Source organism: Salmo salar, chromosome ssa20, assembly GCF_905237065.1.
Source record: "Salmo salar chromosome ssa20, Ssal_v3.1, whole genome shotgun sequence".
Classification (NCBI taxonomy): domain Eukaryota; kingdom Metazoa; phylum Chordata; class Actinopteri; order Salmoniformes; family Salmonidae; genus Salmo; species Salmo salar.
The window spans coordinates 89,153,180-89,173,780 of record NC_059461.1 but is presented as its reverse complement, the minus strand read 5'-3'; the positions used below and the strand labels follow the sequence as shown (position 1 = coordinate 89,173,780).

General features: G+C 44.9%; 1 protein-coding gene across 3 annotated transcripts in view; it reads left to right on the top strand.

Moving 5' to 3' along the window:
• LOC106581519 (small G protein signaling modulator 2) overlaps positions 1-20,601 on the top strand; it is a 140,740-nt gene that overhangs the window by 78,546 nt on the left and 41,593 nt on the right. For all 3 annotated transcript variants that reach the window (XM_045704090.1, XM_045704092.1, XM_045704091.1), the window contains exons 4-9: positions 7,022-7,204; positions 7,510-7,577; positions 7,898-8,046; positions 11,876-12,010; positions 16,966-17,090; positions 19,566-19,633. In XM_045704090.1, the coding sequence (XP_045560046.1) occupies positions 7,022-7,204; positions 7,510-7,577; positions 7,898-8,046; positions 11,876-12,010; positions 16,966-17,090; positions 19,566-19,633 (728 nt within the window). The remainder of the gene's footprint in view (positions 1-7,021; positions 7,205-7,509; positions 7,578-7,897; positions 8,047-11,875; positions 12,011-16,965; positions 17,091-19,565; positions 19,634-20,601) is intronic.

Sequence of the window (20,601 nt, the reverse complement as noted above, 5' to 3'; positions counted from 1 at the left end):
CAGAAGGCATAGTTCTTCTGTTGAAGCCATTCTGTTGTTGATTTACTTCTGTGTTTTGGGTCGTTGTCCTGTTGCATCACCCAACTTCTGTTGAGCTTCAATTGGCGGACAGATAGCCTTACATTCTCCTGCAAAATGTCTTCATAAACTTGGGATTTAATTTTTCTGTTGATGATAGCAAACTTTTCCAGGCCCTGAGGCAGCAAAGCAGCCCCAAACTATGATACTCCCTCCACCATACTTTACAGTTGGGATGAGGTTTTGATGTTGGTGTGCTGTGCCTTTTTTCTCCACACACAGTGTTGTGTGTTCCTTCCAAACAACTCAACTTTAGTTTAATCTGTCCACAGAATATTTTGCCAGTAGCGCTGTGGAACATCCAGATGCTCTTTTGCGAACTTCAGACGTGCAGCAATGTTTTTTTGGGACAGCAGTGGCTTCTTCCGTGGTGTCCTCCCATTAACACCATTCTTGTTTAGTGTTTTATGTATCGTAGACTCGTCAACAGAGATCTTAGCATGTTCCAGAGATTTCTGTAAGTCTTTAGCTGACAGGATTCTTCTTAACCACGTTGAGCATTCTGCGTTGTGCTCTGGCAGTCATCTTTGCAGGACGGCCACTCCTAGGGAGAGTAGCAACAGTGCTGAACTTTCTCCATTTATAGACAATATGTCTTACCGTGGACTGATGAACATCAAGGCTTTTAGAGATACTTTTGTTACCCTTTATGCAAGTCAACAATTCTTAATCTTGGGTCTTCTAGGATCTCTTTTGTTCGAGGCATGGTTCACATCAGACAATGCTGCTTGTGAATAGCAAACTCAGATTTTGTGAGTGTTTTTTATAGGGCAAGGCAGCTCTAACCAACATCTCCAATCTTGTCTCAATGATTGTACTCCAGCTTAGCTGACTCCTGACTCCAATTATCTTTTGGAGAAGTCATTAGCCGAAGGGTTCACATACTTTTTCCAACCTACACTGTGAATGTTTAAATGATGTATTCAATATCGACAAGAAAAAGACAATAATTTACGTGTTATTAGTTTAAGCACACTGTGTTTGTCTATTGTTGTGACTTAGATGAAGAGCAGATCTAATTTTACGACCAATTTATGCAGAAATCCAGATCATTCCAAAGGGTTCACATACTTTTTCTTGCCACTGTAGTTCCCTATGGGCCGTGGTCAAAAGTAGTGCACTATACACTATAGAGGGAATAGTGTGACATATGAGGCCCACCCCAAACCTTTCAGATGGGTAATTTCCCCATGGCAGCGTTCTCTGCCCCCCAAGACAACAACCCAATCCTAGAGCAGGTCTTCACAAATTCAAAATGTCATCAAATGTCACCATGTACCGGAGATGACGGTAGATTAATACGATACGATTTCTATTTGTCTCCGACAAACAAATGAACATGAGGAATACGCCGCCATGATGACAGGGTTTTGTATCTAAGACGTGTGCTCTGAAATTGTAATTTAGCGTCAGGCTTGAATGGCACCCCGTCAATTCCTATATAGAATCAAGCTCCGTCACTGTCTGTTGCCAGGAAGCAGAGAGGAAGAGGATGAGAATATGAAAGTATGCTCATGGAGCACACTCCTCACACTGGTCACCCATAGGCTGGTTCCCAAATGGAAGCATTTTCCCACAATTCAGTGCGTTACTTTAGGAGGCCAGCATCCCGGAGTCGCCTCTTCACTGTTGACGTTGAGACTGGTGTTTTGCGGATACTATTTAATGAAGCTGCCAGTTGAGGACTTGTGAGGCGTCTGTTTCTCAAACTAGACACTGATGTACTTGTCTTGTTCAATTGTGCACCGGAACCTCCCACTCCTCTTTCTGTTCTGGTTAGAGACAGTTTGCGCTGTTCTGTGAAGGAAGTAGTACACAGCGTTGTACGAGATCTTCAGTTTCTTGGCAATTTCTCGCATGGAATAGCCTTCATTTCTCAGAACAAGAATAGGCTGACAAGTTTCAGAAGAAAGTTATTTGTTTCTGGCCATTTTGAGCCTGTAATCGAACCCACAAATCTGATGCTCCAGATACTCAACTAGTCTAAAGAAGGCCAGTTTTATTGCTTCTTTAATCAGAACAACAGTTTTCAGCTGTGCTAACATAATTGCAAAAGGCTTTTCTAATGATCAATTTGCCTTTTAAAATGCTAAACTTGGATTATCTAACACAGCGTGCCATTTGAACACATGGAGTGATGGTTGCTGATAATGGACCTCTACGCCTATGTAGATATTCCATTAAAAATCAGCCGTTTCCAGCTACAATAGTCATTTAAACATTAACAATGTTACACTGTATTTCTGATCAATTTGATGTTATTTTAATGGACAAAAAATGTGCTTTTCTTTAAAAAACAAGGACATTTATAAGTGACCCCAAACTTTTGAACGGTAGTGTATATATATAGGGAAAAGGGTGCCATTTGGGACACAGTCGTGCTTTGGCTCTACATGCTTTCAAATGGCAGATCTGGTCAACAGACACAATACTAACTAATACAAGAGATACATGTATTTCAGTGTATGTGTATGAGAGAGAGAAGGAGAGAGCGAGAGAGAGAGGGGGGGAGAGAATGAGAGAGAGAGGGAGAGAGAGAGGGAGAGAGAGAGGGAGAGAATGAGAGAGAGAGAGGGGGGGAGAGAATGAGAGAGAGAGAGAGAGAGAGAGAGAGAGAGAGGGGAGAGAGAGAGAGAAGGAGAGAGAGAGAATGAGAGAGAGAGAGAGAGAGAGAGAGAGAGAGAGAGAGGGAGAGAGAGAGAGGGTGGGAGGAGAGAGGGGGAGAGAGAGAGAGAGAGAGAGAGAGAGAGAGAGAGGGAGAGAGAGAGCGAACGAGAGAGAGAGACGAGAGAGAGAGAGAGAGAGAGAGAGAGAGAGAGAGAGAGAGAGAGAGAGAGAGAGAGAGGGAGGGAGGAGAGAGGGGGAGAGAGAGAGAATGAGAGAGAGAGAACGAGAGAGAGAGAGAGAGAGAACGAGAGTCTGTGTGTCTGTGTGTGTGCGTGGCAGGCTGAAGAGGCTGAGGGTGAGTGTGCATCGTGACTGGGTGGTGGTTTGAGTGGGCGTAGGGGAGTAGGGTGGTGGTGGAAGTCGTGTGTGTGTGTGTGTGTGTGTAGTGTGTGTGTGTGTGTGTGTGTGTGTGTGTGTGTGTGTGTGTGTGTGTGTGTGTGTGTGTGTGTGTGTGTGTGTGTGTGTGTGTGTGTGTGTGTGTGTGTGTGTGTGTGTGTGTGTGTGTGTGTGTGTGTGTGTGTGTGTGTGTGAGAGTGTTGAACTACGATGTGGGAGAGCAGATATAACTCTGTTAGGCGTTTCTTCTTCTATGTTATAAAAACGCTGAGAATAACAATCAACGCAGGAAAGAAAGAGAGAGATAAAACAAAAAGAGAGAGAAAGCAAAACAAAGAGGGAGAGACAGCAAAACAGAGAGAGAGAGAGAGAGAGATAGGAAAGAGATAAACAAAGAAAGAGAGAGAGAGAGAGATAGGAAAGGAGAAAATGAAGACAAGATTATATGAAAAGACAGGAAGGGAGATAGAAGAATAGAAGTAGAACAGAATTTCAAAGTAGTCTTTCCACCTTCACTCTGCTCGACTCGTGGATAACTCAGGTAAACAACAGCAACTTCTGCATTAACTTACCACTGCACTGAAAACACAAAAGAGGTCTAGGTTGTCAATGTCTGTTCCAGTCATGATTACATTATTGACATTTAATTATCTTTCTCTTTGTTGCTTTTGTTCGACGTACTACAGTACTGCCTCTTCAATTTTACGACTCCCTAATTTCAAAAGATGAAAGCTTGTAATGCGATTTTTCCCTCTCCGTTCCCTCTGAAACGTGTACCTCCTGGGGTCCCCCAGGACAGCGTTAGTAAAGCGCCGCATTACGGCCTAATCTGAGGGGTATCTTTGACGTTGTTCATTAGGAATCTGCGCAGGGGACCTCACGGTACGGTGTCGTCACCATCCTTAGGTGCTGATACGATATGCATTCTCACGGTTCTATATGTATTACGAGTTTGATACCGGGATTAATTTTTTTGGGCGAATTGATATTCCAAACATATTTCTCACCGTGTGTCTGCTGCAGAGAGACAAGAGAAAATGTAGTTTTGATCAGTCATGGAAATAAAAGTGCTGAAAATATGTTTGTTTATGCTCGCTATTTAAAAAAAAGATGGAAGAGCAAGCTATAAGATTAAAAAAAAGCTGCCACTGCCTAGCAACAAAAATATAATATCATCCCCACTTCCTCCGTCACTATTGGTTATTGATCGTGCCTGAGTCTTTCACGGGACACTTTTGATATCCCCCTTTGAATCAGCTGTTGTTTCCTCAGAGGAGAAAAGCATGCAGACGTTTAATAAAAAAAGATATGATACTTAGCGTTTTATCTAGAAAATATCTGCCACAACTAGTGAAAGATGACAAGGTGGCCATCATGCCTATCCTACCCCTTTAAATGTAGTCAAGGTGGAGACCGTACCATAGCCATCATGCCTATCCTACCCCTTTAAATGTAGTCAAGGTGGAGACCGTACCATAGCCATCATGCCTATCCTACCCCTTTAAATGTAGTCAAGGTGGAGACCGTACCATAGCCATCATGCCTATCCTACCCCTTTAAATGTAGTCAAGGTGGAGACCGTACCATAGCCATCATGCCTATCCTACCCCTTTAAATGTAGTCAAGGTGGAGACCGTACCATAGACATCATGCCTATCCTACCCCTTTAAATGTAGTCAAGGTGGAGACCGTACCATAGCCATCATGCCTATCCTACCCCTTTAAATGTAGTCAAGGTGGAGACCGTACCATAGCCATCATGCCTATCCTACCCCTTTAAATGTAGTCAAGGTGGAGACCGTACCATAGCCATCATGCCTATCCTACCCCTTTAAATGTAGTCAAGGTGGAGACCGTACCATAGCCATCATGCCTATCCTACCCCTTTAAATGTAGTCAAGGTGGAGACCGTACCATAGCCATCATGCCTATCCTACCCCTTTAAATGTAGTCAAGGTGGAGACCGTACCATAGCCATCATGCCTATCCTACCCCTTTAAATGTAGTCAAGGTGGAGACCGTACCATAGCCATCATGCCTATCCTACCCCTTTAAATGTAGTCAAGGTGGAGACCGTACCATAGCCATCATGCCTATCCTACCCCTTTAAATGTAGTCAAGGTGGAGACCGTACCATAGCCATCATGCCTATCCTACCCCTTTAAATGTAGTCAAGGTGGAGACCGTACCATAGCCATCATGCCTATCCTACCCCTTTAAATGTAGTCAAGGTGGAGACCGTACCATAGCCATCATGCCTATCCTACCCCTTTAAATGTAGTCAAGGTGGAGACCGTACCATAGCCATCATGCCTATCCTACCCCTTTAAATGTAGTCAAGGTGGAGACCGTACCATAGCCATCATGCCTATCCTACCCCTTTAAATGTAGTCAAGGTGGAGACCGTACCATAGCCATCATGCCTATCCTACCCCTTTAAATGTAGTCAAGGTGGAGACCGTACCATAGCCATCATGCCTATCCTACCCCTTTAAATGTAGTCAAGGTGGAGACCGTACCATAGCCATCATGCCTATCCTACCCCTTTAAATGTAGTCAAGGTGGAGACCGTACCATAGCCATCATGCCTATCCTACCCCTTTAAATGTAGTCAAGGTGGAGACCGTACCATAGCCATCATGCCTATCCTACCCCTTTAAATGTAGTCAAGGTGGAGACCGTACCATAGCCATCATGCCTATCCTACCCCTTTAAATGTAGTCAAGGTGGAGACCGTACCATAGCCATCATGCCTATCCTACCCCTTTAAATGTAGTCAAGGTGGAGACCGTACCATAGCCATCATGCCTATCCTACCCCTTTAAATGTAGTCAAGGTGGAGACCGTACCATAGCCATCATGCCTATCCTACCCCTTTAAATGTAGTCAAGGTGGAGACCGTACCATAGCCATCATGCCTATCCTACCCCTTTAAATGTAGTCAAGGTGGAGACCGTACCATAGACATCATGCCTATCCTACCCCTTTAAATGTAGTCAAGGTGGAGACCGTACCATAGCCATCATGCCTATCCTACCCCTTTAAATGTAGTCAAGGTGGAGACCGTACCATAGCCATCATGCCTATCCTACCCCTTTAAATGTAGTCAAGGTGGAGACCGTACCATAGACATCATGCCTATCCTACCCCTTTAAATGTAGTCAAGGTGGAGACCGTACCATAGACATCATGCCTATCCTACCCCTTTAAATGTAGTCAAGGTGGAGACCGTACCATAGCCATCATGCCTATCCTACCCCTTTAAATGTAGTCAAGGTGGAGACCGTACCATAGCCATCATGCCCTATCCTACCCCTTTAAATGTAGTCAAGGTGGAGACCGTACCATAGCCATCATGCCTATCCTACCCCTTTAAATGTAGTCAAGGTGGAGACCGTACCATGGCCATCATGCCTATCCTACCCCTTTAAATGTAGTCAAGGTGGAGACCGTACCATAGCCATCATGCCTATCCTACCCCTTTAAATGTAGTCAAGGTGGAGACCGTACCATAGCCATCATGCCTATCCTACCCCTTTAAATGTAGTCAAGGTGGAGACCGTACCATAGCCATCATGCCTATCCTACCCGTTTAAATGTAGTCAAGTGCGTACATAACCCTAGTCTGCTCTACAAAACCAAGAGGAAGACACACAACAAGACAAATCCGTCTGCTCAGGGATCTGAATAGCATACAATCTACTCTACAGTAGGGTTGCAAAATTCCTGGAATGTTCCAGAAATTCCCAGGTTTTCCAGAAATCTTGGTTGGAGGATTTCCCAGATTTCCTGCTTCCCTCCTAATTCCTTTAATCTTACAACCGTGGATTCCCACCCTACAGCAATACCAGCCTTACCTGAGACCATCTGTCCAAATCCTAACCTCTCTCCCCCTAATCCCTAACACTGTCATTTACTGACCTTTGCCCTTCACCCCTAGAACCCAGAGGACCCAGAGGACCCAGAGTGTGGGTCAGGAGCCCCTGAAGAGGCAGGGGTCGTCGTCTGCAGGTCGCGGCCCCCAGCCCCTCTCCGCTCAGGCCATTAAGCACATCTGGGTACGCACCGCCCTCTTCGAGAAGGTCCTGGACAAGATCGTACAGTACATTGTGGATAACTCCAGGTAAAAAAAAATGAATAAAAAAAAAGCCAACTTCTGCATTAACTTACACTGTATATGCGAAGAGCTATAGTTTATCATGTCTCTTCCAGGCACGATTACATTATTTTAAATTGAATTACCTTTCTCCTTGTTGCTTTTGTTCTGCACTCTACATTACTACTTCTAATTTCATTCACTGTTTTCTCTTCCATCAGGCCTAATGGAGTGTTTTTCATGTTAGACTCAATGCTCTTTTGTTGTTTCTCTTACGGGGTGTGTGTGTGTGTGTGTGTGTGTGTGTGTGTGTGTGTGTGTTGTCTCTACAGTAAGTACTATGAGACAGAGTCTCTGATGCATGACACAGTGTTTGGACCCATCCTGGCATGTCTACTAGGTAAGTTGCCACTACGAGCTGTTATAAAAAATGCTACATTCGTTTGTTAAAATGCTACATTGGGATGCTATAATGTCTCTATGGAGTGTTATAATGCTACATTGGGTTGTTATAATGCTACATTTAGGTGACACAAAAGCACATACTGTAGATACTCTTTTTGCTTATATTTACTCTCCCTCCCTCATTCTGCCCCTCTTTTACCCCCTTCTTTCTCTCGCCCCCTCCCTCTCCCCCTCCCTCTCCCCCTTCCCCTCCCTGTCCCCCTCCCCTCTCTCCCCCTCCCCCCTCTTCCTCCCCCCTTCCCCTCCCTCCTCCAGTGGGTCCATGTGCTCTGGAGTACACTAAGCTGAAGACGTCCGACCACTTCTGGACGGACCCGTCTGCCAACGAGTTGGTCCAGCGCCACCGGATCCACGGGGCCCACCGGGGCCAGGATGCTTCCCCCAGCAGGAGGCCCGCTCTGGGGGTGAGAGAGGCTAGGTCCCTCAGGGGGCCAGGGAATACATGGGGGCACTTACTGGAGGAGTTGATCAATACAGTACAATACATTCTGTGAGGATTCAATGAGTAGCTATGGCAATAATAATTTCCTGTATATTTATTTAACCAGAATAGTCCACTCAGTAACAGTTGTTTTCCAGGGAGTCCTGGTAGTAGCTTCTGAGAAGGGCCTAGAGGATTATGGTTAGACAATAGGGCTCAGTAACTACAGGGTTATTGGTTCAAATCCCCGGTGGGTAAAGAACCCAGTCAGTTTCAATCATGGTCATATGGGCTGCGTACCGAATGACACCCTATTCCGTATATAGTGCACTACTGTTGACCAGGGCCCGAAGAGTACCAGTCACATTCTGTTAAAGGTCCCCAAAGCACACACTTCCCTGGGTCGCTCCTCTTTTCAGCTAGCTGCAATAAACACTCAAACCTGACACTTTTATTTCTACATTCAAAGACTCAATCATAGACACTTTTACTGACACTTGTGACTGCATCTCATGGTGTCTTTTGTCTACCATTTTGTCTTTTGTGATGTTGTTTATGCCCAACAATGTTTGTGCTGCTAACATGTAGTGTTGTTGTCATGTTGTGTTGCTGTCATGTTGTAGTGTCTCTCTTTATGTAGCGTTGTGTAGTCTCTCTTTATGTAGTGTTGTAGAGTCTCTCTTTATGTAGTGTTGTGGTGTCTCTCTTTATGTAGTGTTGTGTAGTCTCTCTTTATGTAGTGTTGTAGAGTCTCTCTTTATGTAGTGTTGTGGTGTCTCTCTTTATGTAGTGTTGTCTCTTTATGTAGTGTTGTCTCTTTATGTAGTGTTGTGGAGTCTCTCTTTATGTAGTGTTGTCTCTTTATGTAGTGTTGTCTCTTTATGTAGTGTTGTGGAGTCTCTCTTTATGTAGTGTTGTAGTGTCTCTCTTTATGTAGTGTTGTGGTGTCTCTCTTTATGTAGTGTTGTGGAGTCTCTCTTTATGTAGTGTTGTGGAGTCTCTCTTTATGTAGTGTTGTGGAGTCTCTCTTTATGTAGTGTTGTAGAGTCTCTCTTTATGTAGTGTTGTGGTGTCTCTCTTTATGTAGTGTTGTGGAGTCTCTCTTTATGTAGTGTTGTGTTGTCTCTCTTTATGTAGTGTTGTGGAGTCTCTCTTTATGTAGTGTTGTGTAGTCTCTCTTTATGTAGTGTTGTGGAGTCTCTCTTTATGTAGTGTTGTGGAGTCTCTCTTTATGTAGTGTTGTGGAGTCTCTCTTTATGTAGTGTTGTGGAGTCTCTTTATGTAGTGTTGTGGAGTCTCTCTTTATGTAGTGTTGTGTAGTCTCTCTTTATGTAGTGTTGTGGAGCCTCTCTTTATGTAGTGTTGTGGAGTCTCTCTTTATGTAGTGTTGTGGTGTCTCTCTTTATGTAGTGTTGTGGTGTCTCTCTTTATGTAGTGTTGTGGTGTCTCTCTTTATGTAGTGTTGGGGAGTCTCTCTTTATGTAGTGTTGTAGTGTCTCTCTTTATGTAGTGTTGTGGAGTCTCTCTTTATGTAGTGTTGTGGAGTCTCTCTTTATGTAGTGTTGTAGTGTCTCTCTTTATGTAGTGTTGTGTAGTCTCTCTTTACGTAGTGTTGTGGAGTCTCTCTTTATGTAGTGTTGTGGAGTCTCTCTTTATGTAGTGTTGTGGAGTCTCTCTTTATGTAGTGTTGTAGTGTCTCTCTTTATGTAGTGTTGTGGAGTCTCTCTTTATGTAGTGTTGTGGAGTCTCTCTTTATGTAGTGTTGTGGTGTCTCTCTTTATGTAGTGTTGTGGAGTCTCTCTTTATGTAGTGTTGTGGCGTCTCTCTTTATGTAGTGTTGTGGAGTCTCTCTTTATGTAGTGTTGTGGAGTCTCTCTTTATGTAGTGTTGTAGAGTCTCTCTTTATGTAGTGTTGTGGAGTCTCTCTTTATGTAGTGTTGTGGAGTCTCTTTATGTAGTGTTGTGGAGTCTCTTTATGTAGTGTTGTGGAGTCTCTCTTTATGTAGTGTTGTGGAGTCTCTCTTTATGTAGTGTTGTGGAGTCTCTCTTTATGTAGTGTTGTGGAGTCTCTATGTAGTGTTGTGGAGTCTCTATGTAGTGTTGTAGTGTCTCTCTTTATGTAGTGTTGTAGTGTCTCTCTTTATGTAGTGTTGTAGTGTCTCTCTTTATGTAGTGTTGTAGTGTCTCTCTTTATGTAGTGTTGTGGTGTCTCTCTTTATGTAGTGTTGTGGTGTCTCTCTTTATGTAGTGTTGTGGTGTCTCTCTTTATGTAGTGTTGTGGAGTCTCTCTTTATGTAGTGTTGTGGTGTCTCTCTTTATGTAGTGTTGTGGAGTCTCTATGTAGTGTTGTGAAGTCTCTATGTAGTGTTGTAGTGTCTCTCTTTATGTAGTGTTGTGGAGTCTCTCTTTATGTAGTGTTGTGGCGTCTCTCTTTATGTAGTGTTGTCTCTTTATGTAGTGTCTCTCTTTATGTAGTGTCTCTCTTTATGTAGTGTCTCTCTTTATGTAGTGTCTCTCTTATGTAGTGTCTCTCTTTATGTAGTGTTGTGGTGTCTCTCTTTATGTAGTGGTGTAGTGTCTCTCTTTATGTAGTGTTGTGGAGTCTCTCTTTATGTAGTGTTGTGTTGTCTCTCTTTATGTAGTGTTGTGGAGTCTCTCTTTATGTAGTGTTGTGGAGTCTCTCTTTATGTAGTGTTGTGGCGTCTCTCTTTATGTAGTGTTGTGTAGTCTCTCTTTATGTAGTGTTGTGGTGTCTCTCTTTATGTAGTGTTGTGGCGTCTCTCTTTATGTAGTGTTGTCTCTCTTTATGTAGTGTTGTGGTGTCTCTCTTTATGTAGTGTTGTGGCGTCTCTCTTTATGTAGTGTTGTGGAGTCTCTCTTTATGTAGTGTTGTGGAGTCTCTATGTAGTGTTGTGGAGTCTCTCTTTATGTAGTGTTGTGTTGTCTCTCTTTATGTAGTGTTGTGGAGTCTCTCTTTATGTAGTGTTGTGGAGTCTCTATGTAGTGTTGTGGAGTCTCTCTTTATGTAGTGTTGTGTTGTCTCTCTTTATGTAGTGTTGTGGAGTCTCTCTTTATGTAGTGTTGTGGAGTCTCTATGTAGTGTTGTGGAGTCTCTATGTAGTGTTGTGGAGTCTCTCTTTATGTAGTGTTGTGGCATCTCTATGTAGTGTTGTAGTGTCTCTCTTTATGTAGTGTTGTGGCATATCTATGTAGTGTTGTAGTGTCTCTCTTTATGTAGTGTTGTGGAGTCTCTCTTTATGTAGTGTTGTGGAGTCTCTATGTAGTGTTGTGGAGTCTCTCTTTATGTAGTGTTGTGGCGTCTTTCTTTATGTAGTGTTGTGGAGTCTCTCTTTATGTAGTGTTGTGGAGTCTCTCTTTATGTAGTGTTGTGGCATATCTATGTAGTGTTGTAGTGTCTCTTTTTATGTAGTGTTGTGGCATATCTATGTAGTGTTGTAGTGTCTCTCTTTATGTAGTGTTGTGGAGTCTCTCTTGTCTCAATGTGTGTTTTGTCCTACATTTTAATGTTTATTCCAGCCTCTTGGTAGGCCGTCATTGTAAATAAGTATTTGTTCTTAATTGACTTGCCTGGTTAAATAAAGGCTAAATAAAAATAACTAAATATATTTGAGACACAATCAGTCAGGATCTGTTTCAATACTCAATAACGTAGACCTTTCTCCTGGCCTGTTTCAATACTCAATAACATAGACCTTTCTCCTGGCCTGTTTCAATACTCAATAATGTAGACCTTTCTCCTGGCCTGTTTCAATACTCAATAATGTAGACCTTTCTCCTTGCCTGTTTCCCAGATCCGGAAGAGGCAGTCCAGCGTCAGCATGTCCGAGGATAAGTTTGCGGCGTCTGCGCGGGAATACGTGGAATCTCTTCACCAGAACTCCCGTACTCACCTGCTCTATGGCAAAAACAACGTCCTGGTCCAACCGGTAAGACTACACAGAGTTTTAATACTGTAACAAGTAGTAGTATTATTGTAGTACTGTAGAAATATTTTAGTACAGGCAAGAAGAGGATCAGCCATCTCTCTGAGCCCGGCTTCCTCTCTAAGTTTCTTCCTGCAGTAGGTTCATGTCTTCTAAGGAGTGTTTCCTAGCCACTGTGCTTCTACATCTGCTTTGTTTATCTTTGGGATTTTAGGCTGGGTTTCTGTATAAGCACTTTGTGACATCTACTGATGTTAAAAGGGCTTCATAAAATCCATTTGATTGATTGGTTAACTGAACTCAGGGATGGTCAGTAAAGCTTTGGGGTAGTTATAAAATAAACCCTGAGAAAGTTGCTCCCTATATGATCCAGTCTGTTTGTCTGCTCCCTATATGATCCAGTCTGGTTGTCTGCTCCCTATATAATCCAGTCTGGTTGTCTGCTCCCTATATAATCCAGTCTGTTTGTCTGCTCCCTATATAATCCAGTCTGTTTGTTTGCTCCCTATATGATCCAGTCTGGTTGTCTGCTCCCTATATAATCCAGTCTGGTTGTTTGCTCCCTATATAATCCAGTCTGTTTGTCTGCTCCCTATATGATCCAGTCTGTTTGTCTGCTCCCTATATGATCCAGTCTGGTTGTCTGCTCCCTATATAATCCAGTCTGGTTGTCTGCTCCCTATATAATCCAGTCTGGTTGTCTGCTCCCTATATAATCCAGTCTGTTTGTCTGCTCCCTATATAATCCAGTCTGTTTGTCTGCTCCCTATATAATCCAGTCTGTTTGTTTGCTCCCTATATGATCCAGTCTGGTTGTCTGCTCCCTATATAATCCAGTCTGGTTGTTTGCTCCCTATATGATCCAGTCTGTTTGTTTGCTCCCTATATTATCCAGTCTGTTTGTCTGCTCCCTATATGATCCAGTCTGTTTGTTTGCTTCCTATATAATCCAGTCTGGTTGTCTGCTCCCTATATAATCCAGTCTGGTTGTTTGCTCCCTATATAATCCAGTCTGGTTGGCTGCTCCCTATATGATCCAGTCTGTTTGTGGAATTGCATACCGGCTCCTCTATAAAACACAATACAGTATGAAGATAGGCAGAAACTGCTTCTCCAATAGAAATCCTTGATCAAACTTGAAGGCGATGTCATGGCGACGTCGGCTAGCGAGCTTAGAAACACGTCAGTGGGTCTAATTGCGAATGTGTGGGCCGTCAAATCAAATGCACTCCCTCAATTTAAAGTTGTTTTTGACGAAAAGGAATACTCTCGCACCCTCCCGTTTTCAATACTCCAGGACCCTTCCCTGTTTACAATTATGAAGCAACCTCCTGTTTTCAATTCTCCAGCACCCAGCCCTGTTTTCAAAACTCCAGCACACTCCCCGTTTTCAATATTCTAGCACCATCCCCTATTTTCAATACTTGAGTACCCTCCCCTGCTTTCAATACTCCAGCATCATGCCCTCGTTTTCAATATTTCAGCACCCTCCCCTGTTTTCAATATTCCAGCACCCTCCCGTTTTCAATACTCCAGCACCCAGCCCTGTTTTCAATACTCCAGCACCCAGCCCTGCTTTCAAAACTACAGGACCCCCCCCTGTTTTCAATACTCCAGCACCCTTCCCTGTTTTCAATATTTCACCACCCTCCCCTGTTTTCAATACTCCAGCACCCTCCCGTTTTCAATACTCCAGCACCCAGCCCTGTTTTCAATACTCCAGCACCCAGCCCTGCTTTCAATACTACAGCACCCCCCCCTGTTTTCAGTACTCCAGCACCCTTCCCTGTTTTCAATATTCAAGCACCCTGCCCTGTTTTCAATACTCCAGCACCCTCCCATTTTCAATACTCCAGCACCCTCCCATTTTCAATACTCCAGCACCCTTCCCCTGTTTTCAATACTTTTCTAAAATGTTTTATAATATTGGAGAACACATAGGGAGGGATCTTAGACCACTCCTCCATACAGAATCCTACCAGATGTTTTATGAGTTCTAGAACACACGGGAGGGATCTTAGACCACTCCTCCATACAGAATCCTACCAGATGTTTTATGAGTTCTAGAACACATAGGGAGGGATCTTAGACCACTCCTCCATACAGAATCCTACCAGATGTTTTATGAGTTCTAGAACACATAGGGAGGGATCTTAGACCACTCCTCCATACAGAATCCTACCAGATGTTTTATGAGTTCTAGAACACATAGGGAGGGATCTTAGACCACTCCTCCATACAGAATCCTACCAGATGTTTTATGAGTTCTAGAACACATAGGGAGGAATCTTAGACCACTCCTCCATACAGAATCCTACCAGATGTTTTATGAGTTCTAGAACACAGGGAGGGATCTTAGACCACTCCTCCATACAGAATCCTACCAGATGTTTTATGAGTTCTAGAACACATAGGGAGGGATCTTAGACCACTCCTCCATACAGACTCCTACCAGATGTTTTATGAGTTCTAGAACACACAGGGAGGGATCTTAGACCACTCCTCCATACAGAATCCTACCAGATGTTTTATGAGTTCTAGAACACATAGGGAGGGATCTTAGACCACTCCTCCATACAGAATCCTACCAGATGTTTTATGAGTTCTAGAACACATAGGGAGGGATCTTAGACCACTCCTCCATACAGAATCCTACCAGATGTTTTATGAGTTCTAGAACACATAGGGAGGGATCTTAGACCACTCCTCCATACAGAATCCTACCAGATGTTTTATGAGTTCTAGAACACATAGGGAGGGATCTTAGACCACTCCTCCATACAGAATCCTACCAGATGTTTTATGAGTTCTAGAACACATAGGGAGGGATCTTAGACCACTCCTCCATACAGAATCCTACCAGATGTTTTATGAGTTCTAGAACACATAGGGAGGGATCTTAGACCACTCCTCCATACAGAATCCTACCAGATGTTTTATGAGTTCTAGAACACATAGGGGAGGGATCTTAGACCACTCCTCCATACAGAATCCTACCAGATGTTTTATGAGTTCTAGAACACATAGGGAGGGATCTTAGACCACTCCTCCATACAGAATCCTACCAGATGTTTTATGAGTTCTAGAACACATAGGGAGGGATCTTAGACCACTCCTCCATACAGAATCCTACCAGATGTTTTATGAGTTCTAGAACACACAGGGAGGGATCTTAGACCACTCCTCCATACAGAATCCTACCAGATGTTTTATGAGTTCTAGAACACACAGGGAGGGATCTTAGACCACTCCTCCATACAGAATCCTACCAGATGTTTTATGAGTTCTAGAACACAGGGAGGGATCTTAGACCATTCCTCCATACAGAATCCTACCAGATGTTTTATGAGTTCTAGAACACACAGGGAGGGATCTTAGACCACTCCTCCATACAGAATCCTACCAGATGTTTTATGAGTTCTAGAACACACAGGGGGGATCTTAGACCACTCCTCCATACAGAATCCTACCAGATGTTTTATGAGTTCTAGAACACATAGGGAGGGATCTTAGACCACTCCTCCATACAGAATCCTACCAGATGTTTTATGAGTTCTAGAACACATAGGGAGGGATCTTAGACCACTCCTCCATACAGAATCCTACCAGATGTTTTATGAGTTCTAGAACACATAGGGAGGGATCTTAGACCACTCCTCCATACAGAATCCTACCAGATGTTTTATGAGTTCTAGAACACACAGGGAGGGATCTTAGACCACTCCTCCATACAGAATCCTACCAGATGTTTTATGAGTTCTAGAACACAGGGAGGGATCTTAGACCACTCCTCCATACAGAATCCTACCAGATGTTTTATGAGTTCTAGAACACACAGGGAGGGATCTTAGACCACTCCTCCATACAGAATCCTACCAGATGTTTTATGAGTTCTAGAACACACAGGGGGGGATCTTAGACCACTCCTCCATACAGAATCCTACCAGATGTTTTATGAGTTCTAGAACACATAGGGAGGGATCTTAGACCACTCCTCCATACAGAATCCTACCAGATGTTTTATGAGTTCTAGAACACATAGGGAGGGATCTTAGACCACTCCTCCATACAGAATCCTACCAGATGTTTTATGACTTCTAGAACACATAGGGAGGGATCTTAGACCACTCCTCCATACAGAATCCTACCAGATGTTTTATGAGTTCTAGAACACACAGGGAGGGATCTTAGACCACTCCTCCATACAGAATCCTACCAGATGTTTTATGAGTTCTAGAACACACAGGGAGGGATCTTAGACCACTCCTCCATACAGAATCCTACCAGATGTTTTATGAGTTCTAGAACACATAGGGAGGGATCTTAGACCACTCCTCCATACAGAATCCTACCAGATGTTTTATGAGTTCTAGAACACATAGGGAGGGATCTTAGACCACTCCTCCATACAGAATCCTACCAGATGTTTTATGAGTTCTAGAACACACAGGGAGGGATCTTAGACCACTCCTCCATACAGAATCCTACCAGATGCTTGATAACCTTCGTTCTTATGGACTGCCCTCTTGTGGTCAATTAACAATTTCTTTGTTGATTTTGATTAGTGTCTTTGGGTCTTCGTCTTGCTGGAAGACCCACTTGCGGCCAAGTGTCAACCTCCTGGTAGAGGCAACCAGACTTTTGACTAAAATGTCCTGGTACTGGGTAAAGTCCATGATGCCCCTGACCTTAACACAGGCTAGAGGACCAGTAGAAGAAAATAGCTCTGTAACATCATAATATTCACTACCATATTTTACCGTAGGGATGAGGGACTTTCTGCATATGCTTCTGTTTTTCAAAGCAAAACACCACCGCTGGTGTGCGTGGCCACGAGCTTTATTTTAATTTGACCACAGCACCACCTGAAGTTTGATAAACGGCATTAATACTTGGACTGGAACCGGTGCTACGATCAGATGACATGAAAATAGAGCTCTTTGCCCCCCCCCCAATAGAAGAAAGAAATGGAGGTGTTGCGGGGGTACCTGTCCCTTCACCAGTCAGGGGACAACCTCATCCTGAAGTGGACCCCTAACCAGCTCATCAACGGCACCCTGGGGGACTGTGACCTGGAGAAGAGGTAGGTACAGCCCTGCAGGACATAAACATGTAGTATATAGAAACATATTGTGAGGTAGACCCTCCTATTTAACTGGTCTGTGACCCACTGAACACCTTTCCCGGGTCAGAGAGTTAAAGGGGAATGGAAACACTTTAGGAAGTAAATCTATGTACAGTTACCTGGCGTTCTAAATCATTCCCCTTTAAGACAGCCTCACCATTTTTATTTAACCTTAATTTAACTAGGCAAGTCAGTTAAGAACAAATTCTTATTTACAATGACAGCCTAGGAACAGTGGGTTAACTGTCTTGTTCAGGGGTAGAACGACAGATTTTTACCTTGTCAGCTCGGGGATTCGATCTTGCAACCTTTCAGTCACTAGTCCAACGCTCTAACCACTAGACTACCTGCCTCTAACCACTAGCCTACCTGCCTCTAAGCACTAGGCTACCTGCCTCTAACCACTAGCCTACCTGCCTCTAAGCACTAGGCTACCTGCCTCTAAGCACTAGGCTACCTGCCTCTAACCACTAGGCTACCTGCCTCTAACCACTAGGCTACCTGCCTCTAACCACTAGCCTACCTGCCTCTAAGCACTAGCCTACCTGCCTCTAAGCACTAGGCTACCTGCCTCTAACCACTAGGCCACCTGCCTCTAACCACTAGCCTACCTGCCTCTAAGCACTAGGCTACCTGCCTCTAACCACTAGCCTACCTGCCTCTAACCACTAGGCTACCTGCCTCTAACCACTAGGCTACCTGCCTCTAACCACTAGGCTACCTGCCTCTAACCACTAGGCTACCTGCCTCTAACCACTAGCCTACCTTCCTCTAACCACCAGGCTACCTGCCTCTAACCACCAGGCTACCTGCCTCTAACCACCAGGCTACCTGCCTCTAACCACCAGGCTACCTGCCTCTAACCACTAGCCTACCTGCCTCTAACCACTAGCCTACCTGCCTCTAACCACCAGGCTACCTGCCTCTAACCACTAGCCTACCTGCCTCTAAGCACTAGGCTACCTGCCGCCCCCGCCAAGCAGGAGTAATGATAATGGAAACGTTCTGCAAGGTACAGAGAAAGAGATCATTCAACGAATAAAATCTAATAGCATGTATATAGAGGATTACTAACAGCAATAGTACACACACACACACACACACACACACCCCTCAGTCATAACAACAATAACCACCACACACTGCCGTAAATCCACCTCTGATTTGCACTGGAAGGCAACCCAGTTTGGGACTTGGTTCTATTTATGGGGAAGCAAGAGCGAGCATGCATCGGCATTCTTAGCCAATCAGAGGGTGCACGATCCGCTCATGTTCACAGTGTGGGGCGAGAGGGCACCAGCTGATTGGCTGAGACCTCAGGCTGAACTACACTAAGTGACGTCAGCCGGACATAAACGAACATGCACATACTGTAAAAAAACAAATCTAGTTGATTCAACTAAATATGTACATTGAAAACATTGTATGTTAAAAGCACTGTGTTTGTGGGTGTCCCAAAACTAATTTTTGGCAAAGTTTTCTCACGTTGGAGCTAAGATTTGGCTAGCTAAGGTTTTTTAAGTTCAGGTAACACTGAAAGGTTGAGTAAACTAAAAAATGTGAGTAAATAATTATTAGTTGAATGAACTATATATATTTCTTACAGTGCATAAACAAGTGAAAATGTGAAGAAATGTCCCTCAACGGGGTAATTCTCTAGACATATTCATATATTTACTGTATCAGCAAAATATACCTGGAGAAGAGTTGGGTACATAGAGGGAAGATATAGGGGCCCAGTCTCAGTCCCAAATGGCTGGGACTATTCTATTCCCTATGTAGTGCACTACTTTTGACCAGAGCCTATACAGCCAATTGTCTAGAAAGTGTGCTACGTTTGACCAGAGCCCTCAAAAGTAGTGCACGTTCCAAAAGGGTACCATTTCAGATGTATCAATATTCCCATGCTGGCTGTATATACATTGTGTTGCCCCTAACAACCACCAGTACATCCTGGATCAACCTCTTACCCATGTCCAAATGGATAGTTTTTTGGTTTGATTAGTTTACCTTTTCATATAATGTAATAATTTCATTCACTTTTCTCCATCTCTCTCTCTCTCTCTCCCTCTGTCTCTCTCTCTCTCTGTCTCTTTCTCCCTCTCTCTTTCCGTCTCTCTCTGTCTTTCTCTCTCTGTCTCTCTCTCTGTCTCTCTCTCTGTCTCTCTCTCTCTCTCTCTCCGTCTCTCCCTCTCTCTCCGCCTCTCCCTCTCTCTCTCTCCGTCTCTCTCTCTCTCTCTCTCTCTCTCTCTCTCTCTCTCTCTCTCTCTCTCTCTCTCTCTCCGTCTCTCCCTCTCTCTCTGTCTCTCTCTCTCTCTGTCTCTGTCTCTCTCTCTCCGTCTCTCTCTCTCTCTCTCTCTCTCTCTCTCTCTCTCTCTCTCTCTCTCTCCGTCTCTCCCTCTCTCTGTCTCTCTCTCTCTCTCTCTCTCTCAGTATCTATTGGGACTATGCATTGACCGTGCCTTTACGACAGATCGTGTGCATTCACTGTCACCAGCGACGTGAGTCTAGACACACACACACACACACACACACACACACACACACACACACACACACACACACACACACACACACACACACACACACACACACACACACACACACACAACAGACTATTACAGTCTATCTGGGTTGGAGGGGTCCCTAATGGTGCCCTATCCCTTATGTAGTAGGGAACAGGGTGCTATTTAACCAGGGCTCCATAGGGAACAGGGTGCTATTTGGGATGCTGCCATTGGAGGGCTGTGTGTTTTATGACCGTGTCCATTAAGTTATAGATCAGTGGTTTAGAGGAAGTGGTCATTTCCTGGTTGCGGTTATTAAGTAAATGAGGGTTTAACAGGTCTGGGTGGAGGGCAGGAGGGGGGAGGGCAGGAGGGCAGGAGGGGGAGGGCAGGAGGGTGGAGGGCAGGAGGGTGGAGGGCGGAGGGCAGGAGGGCAGGAGGGTGGAGGACAGGAGGGCAGGAGGGGGGAGGGCAGGAGGGTGGAGGGCAGGAGGGTGGAGGGCAGGAGGGCAGGAGGGTGGAGGGCAGGAGGGGGAGGGCAGGAGGGGGGAGGGCAGGAGGGTGGAGGGCAGGAGGGTGGAGGGCAGGAGGGCGGAGGGCAGGAGGGTGGAGGGTGGAGGGCAGGAGGGTGGAGGGCAGGAGGGTGAAGGGCAAGAGGGTGGAGGGCAGGAGGGCGGAGGGCAGGAGCGTGGAGGGCAGGAGGGTGGAGGGCAGGAGGGCAGGAGGGTGGAGGGCAGGAGGGTGAAGGGCAGGAGGGTGGCGGGCAGGAGGGCGGAGGGCAGGAGGGTGGAGGGCAGGAGGGCAGGAGGGCAGGAGGGTGGAGGGCAGGAGGGTGGAGGGCAGGAGGGCAGGAGGGCGGAGGGCAGGAGGGCAGGAGGGTGGAGGGCAGGAGGGTGGAGGGCAGGAGGGTGGAGGGCAGGAGGGTGGAGGGCAGGAGGGCAGGAGGGTATAGATGCTCACTT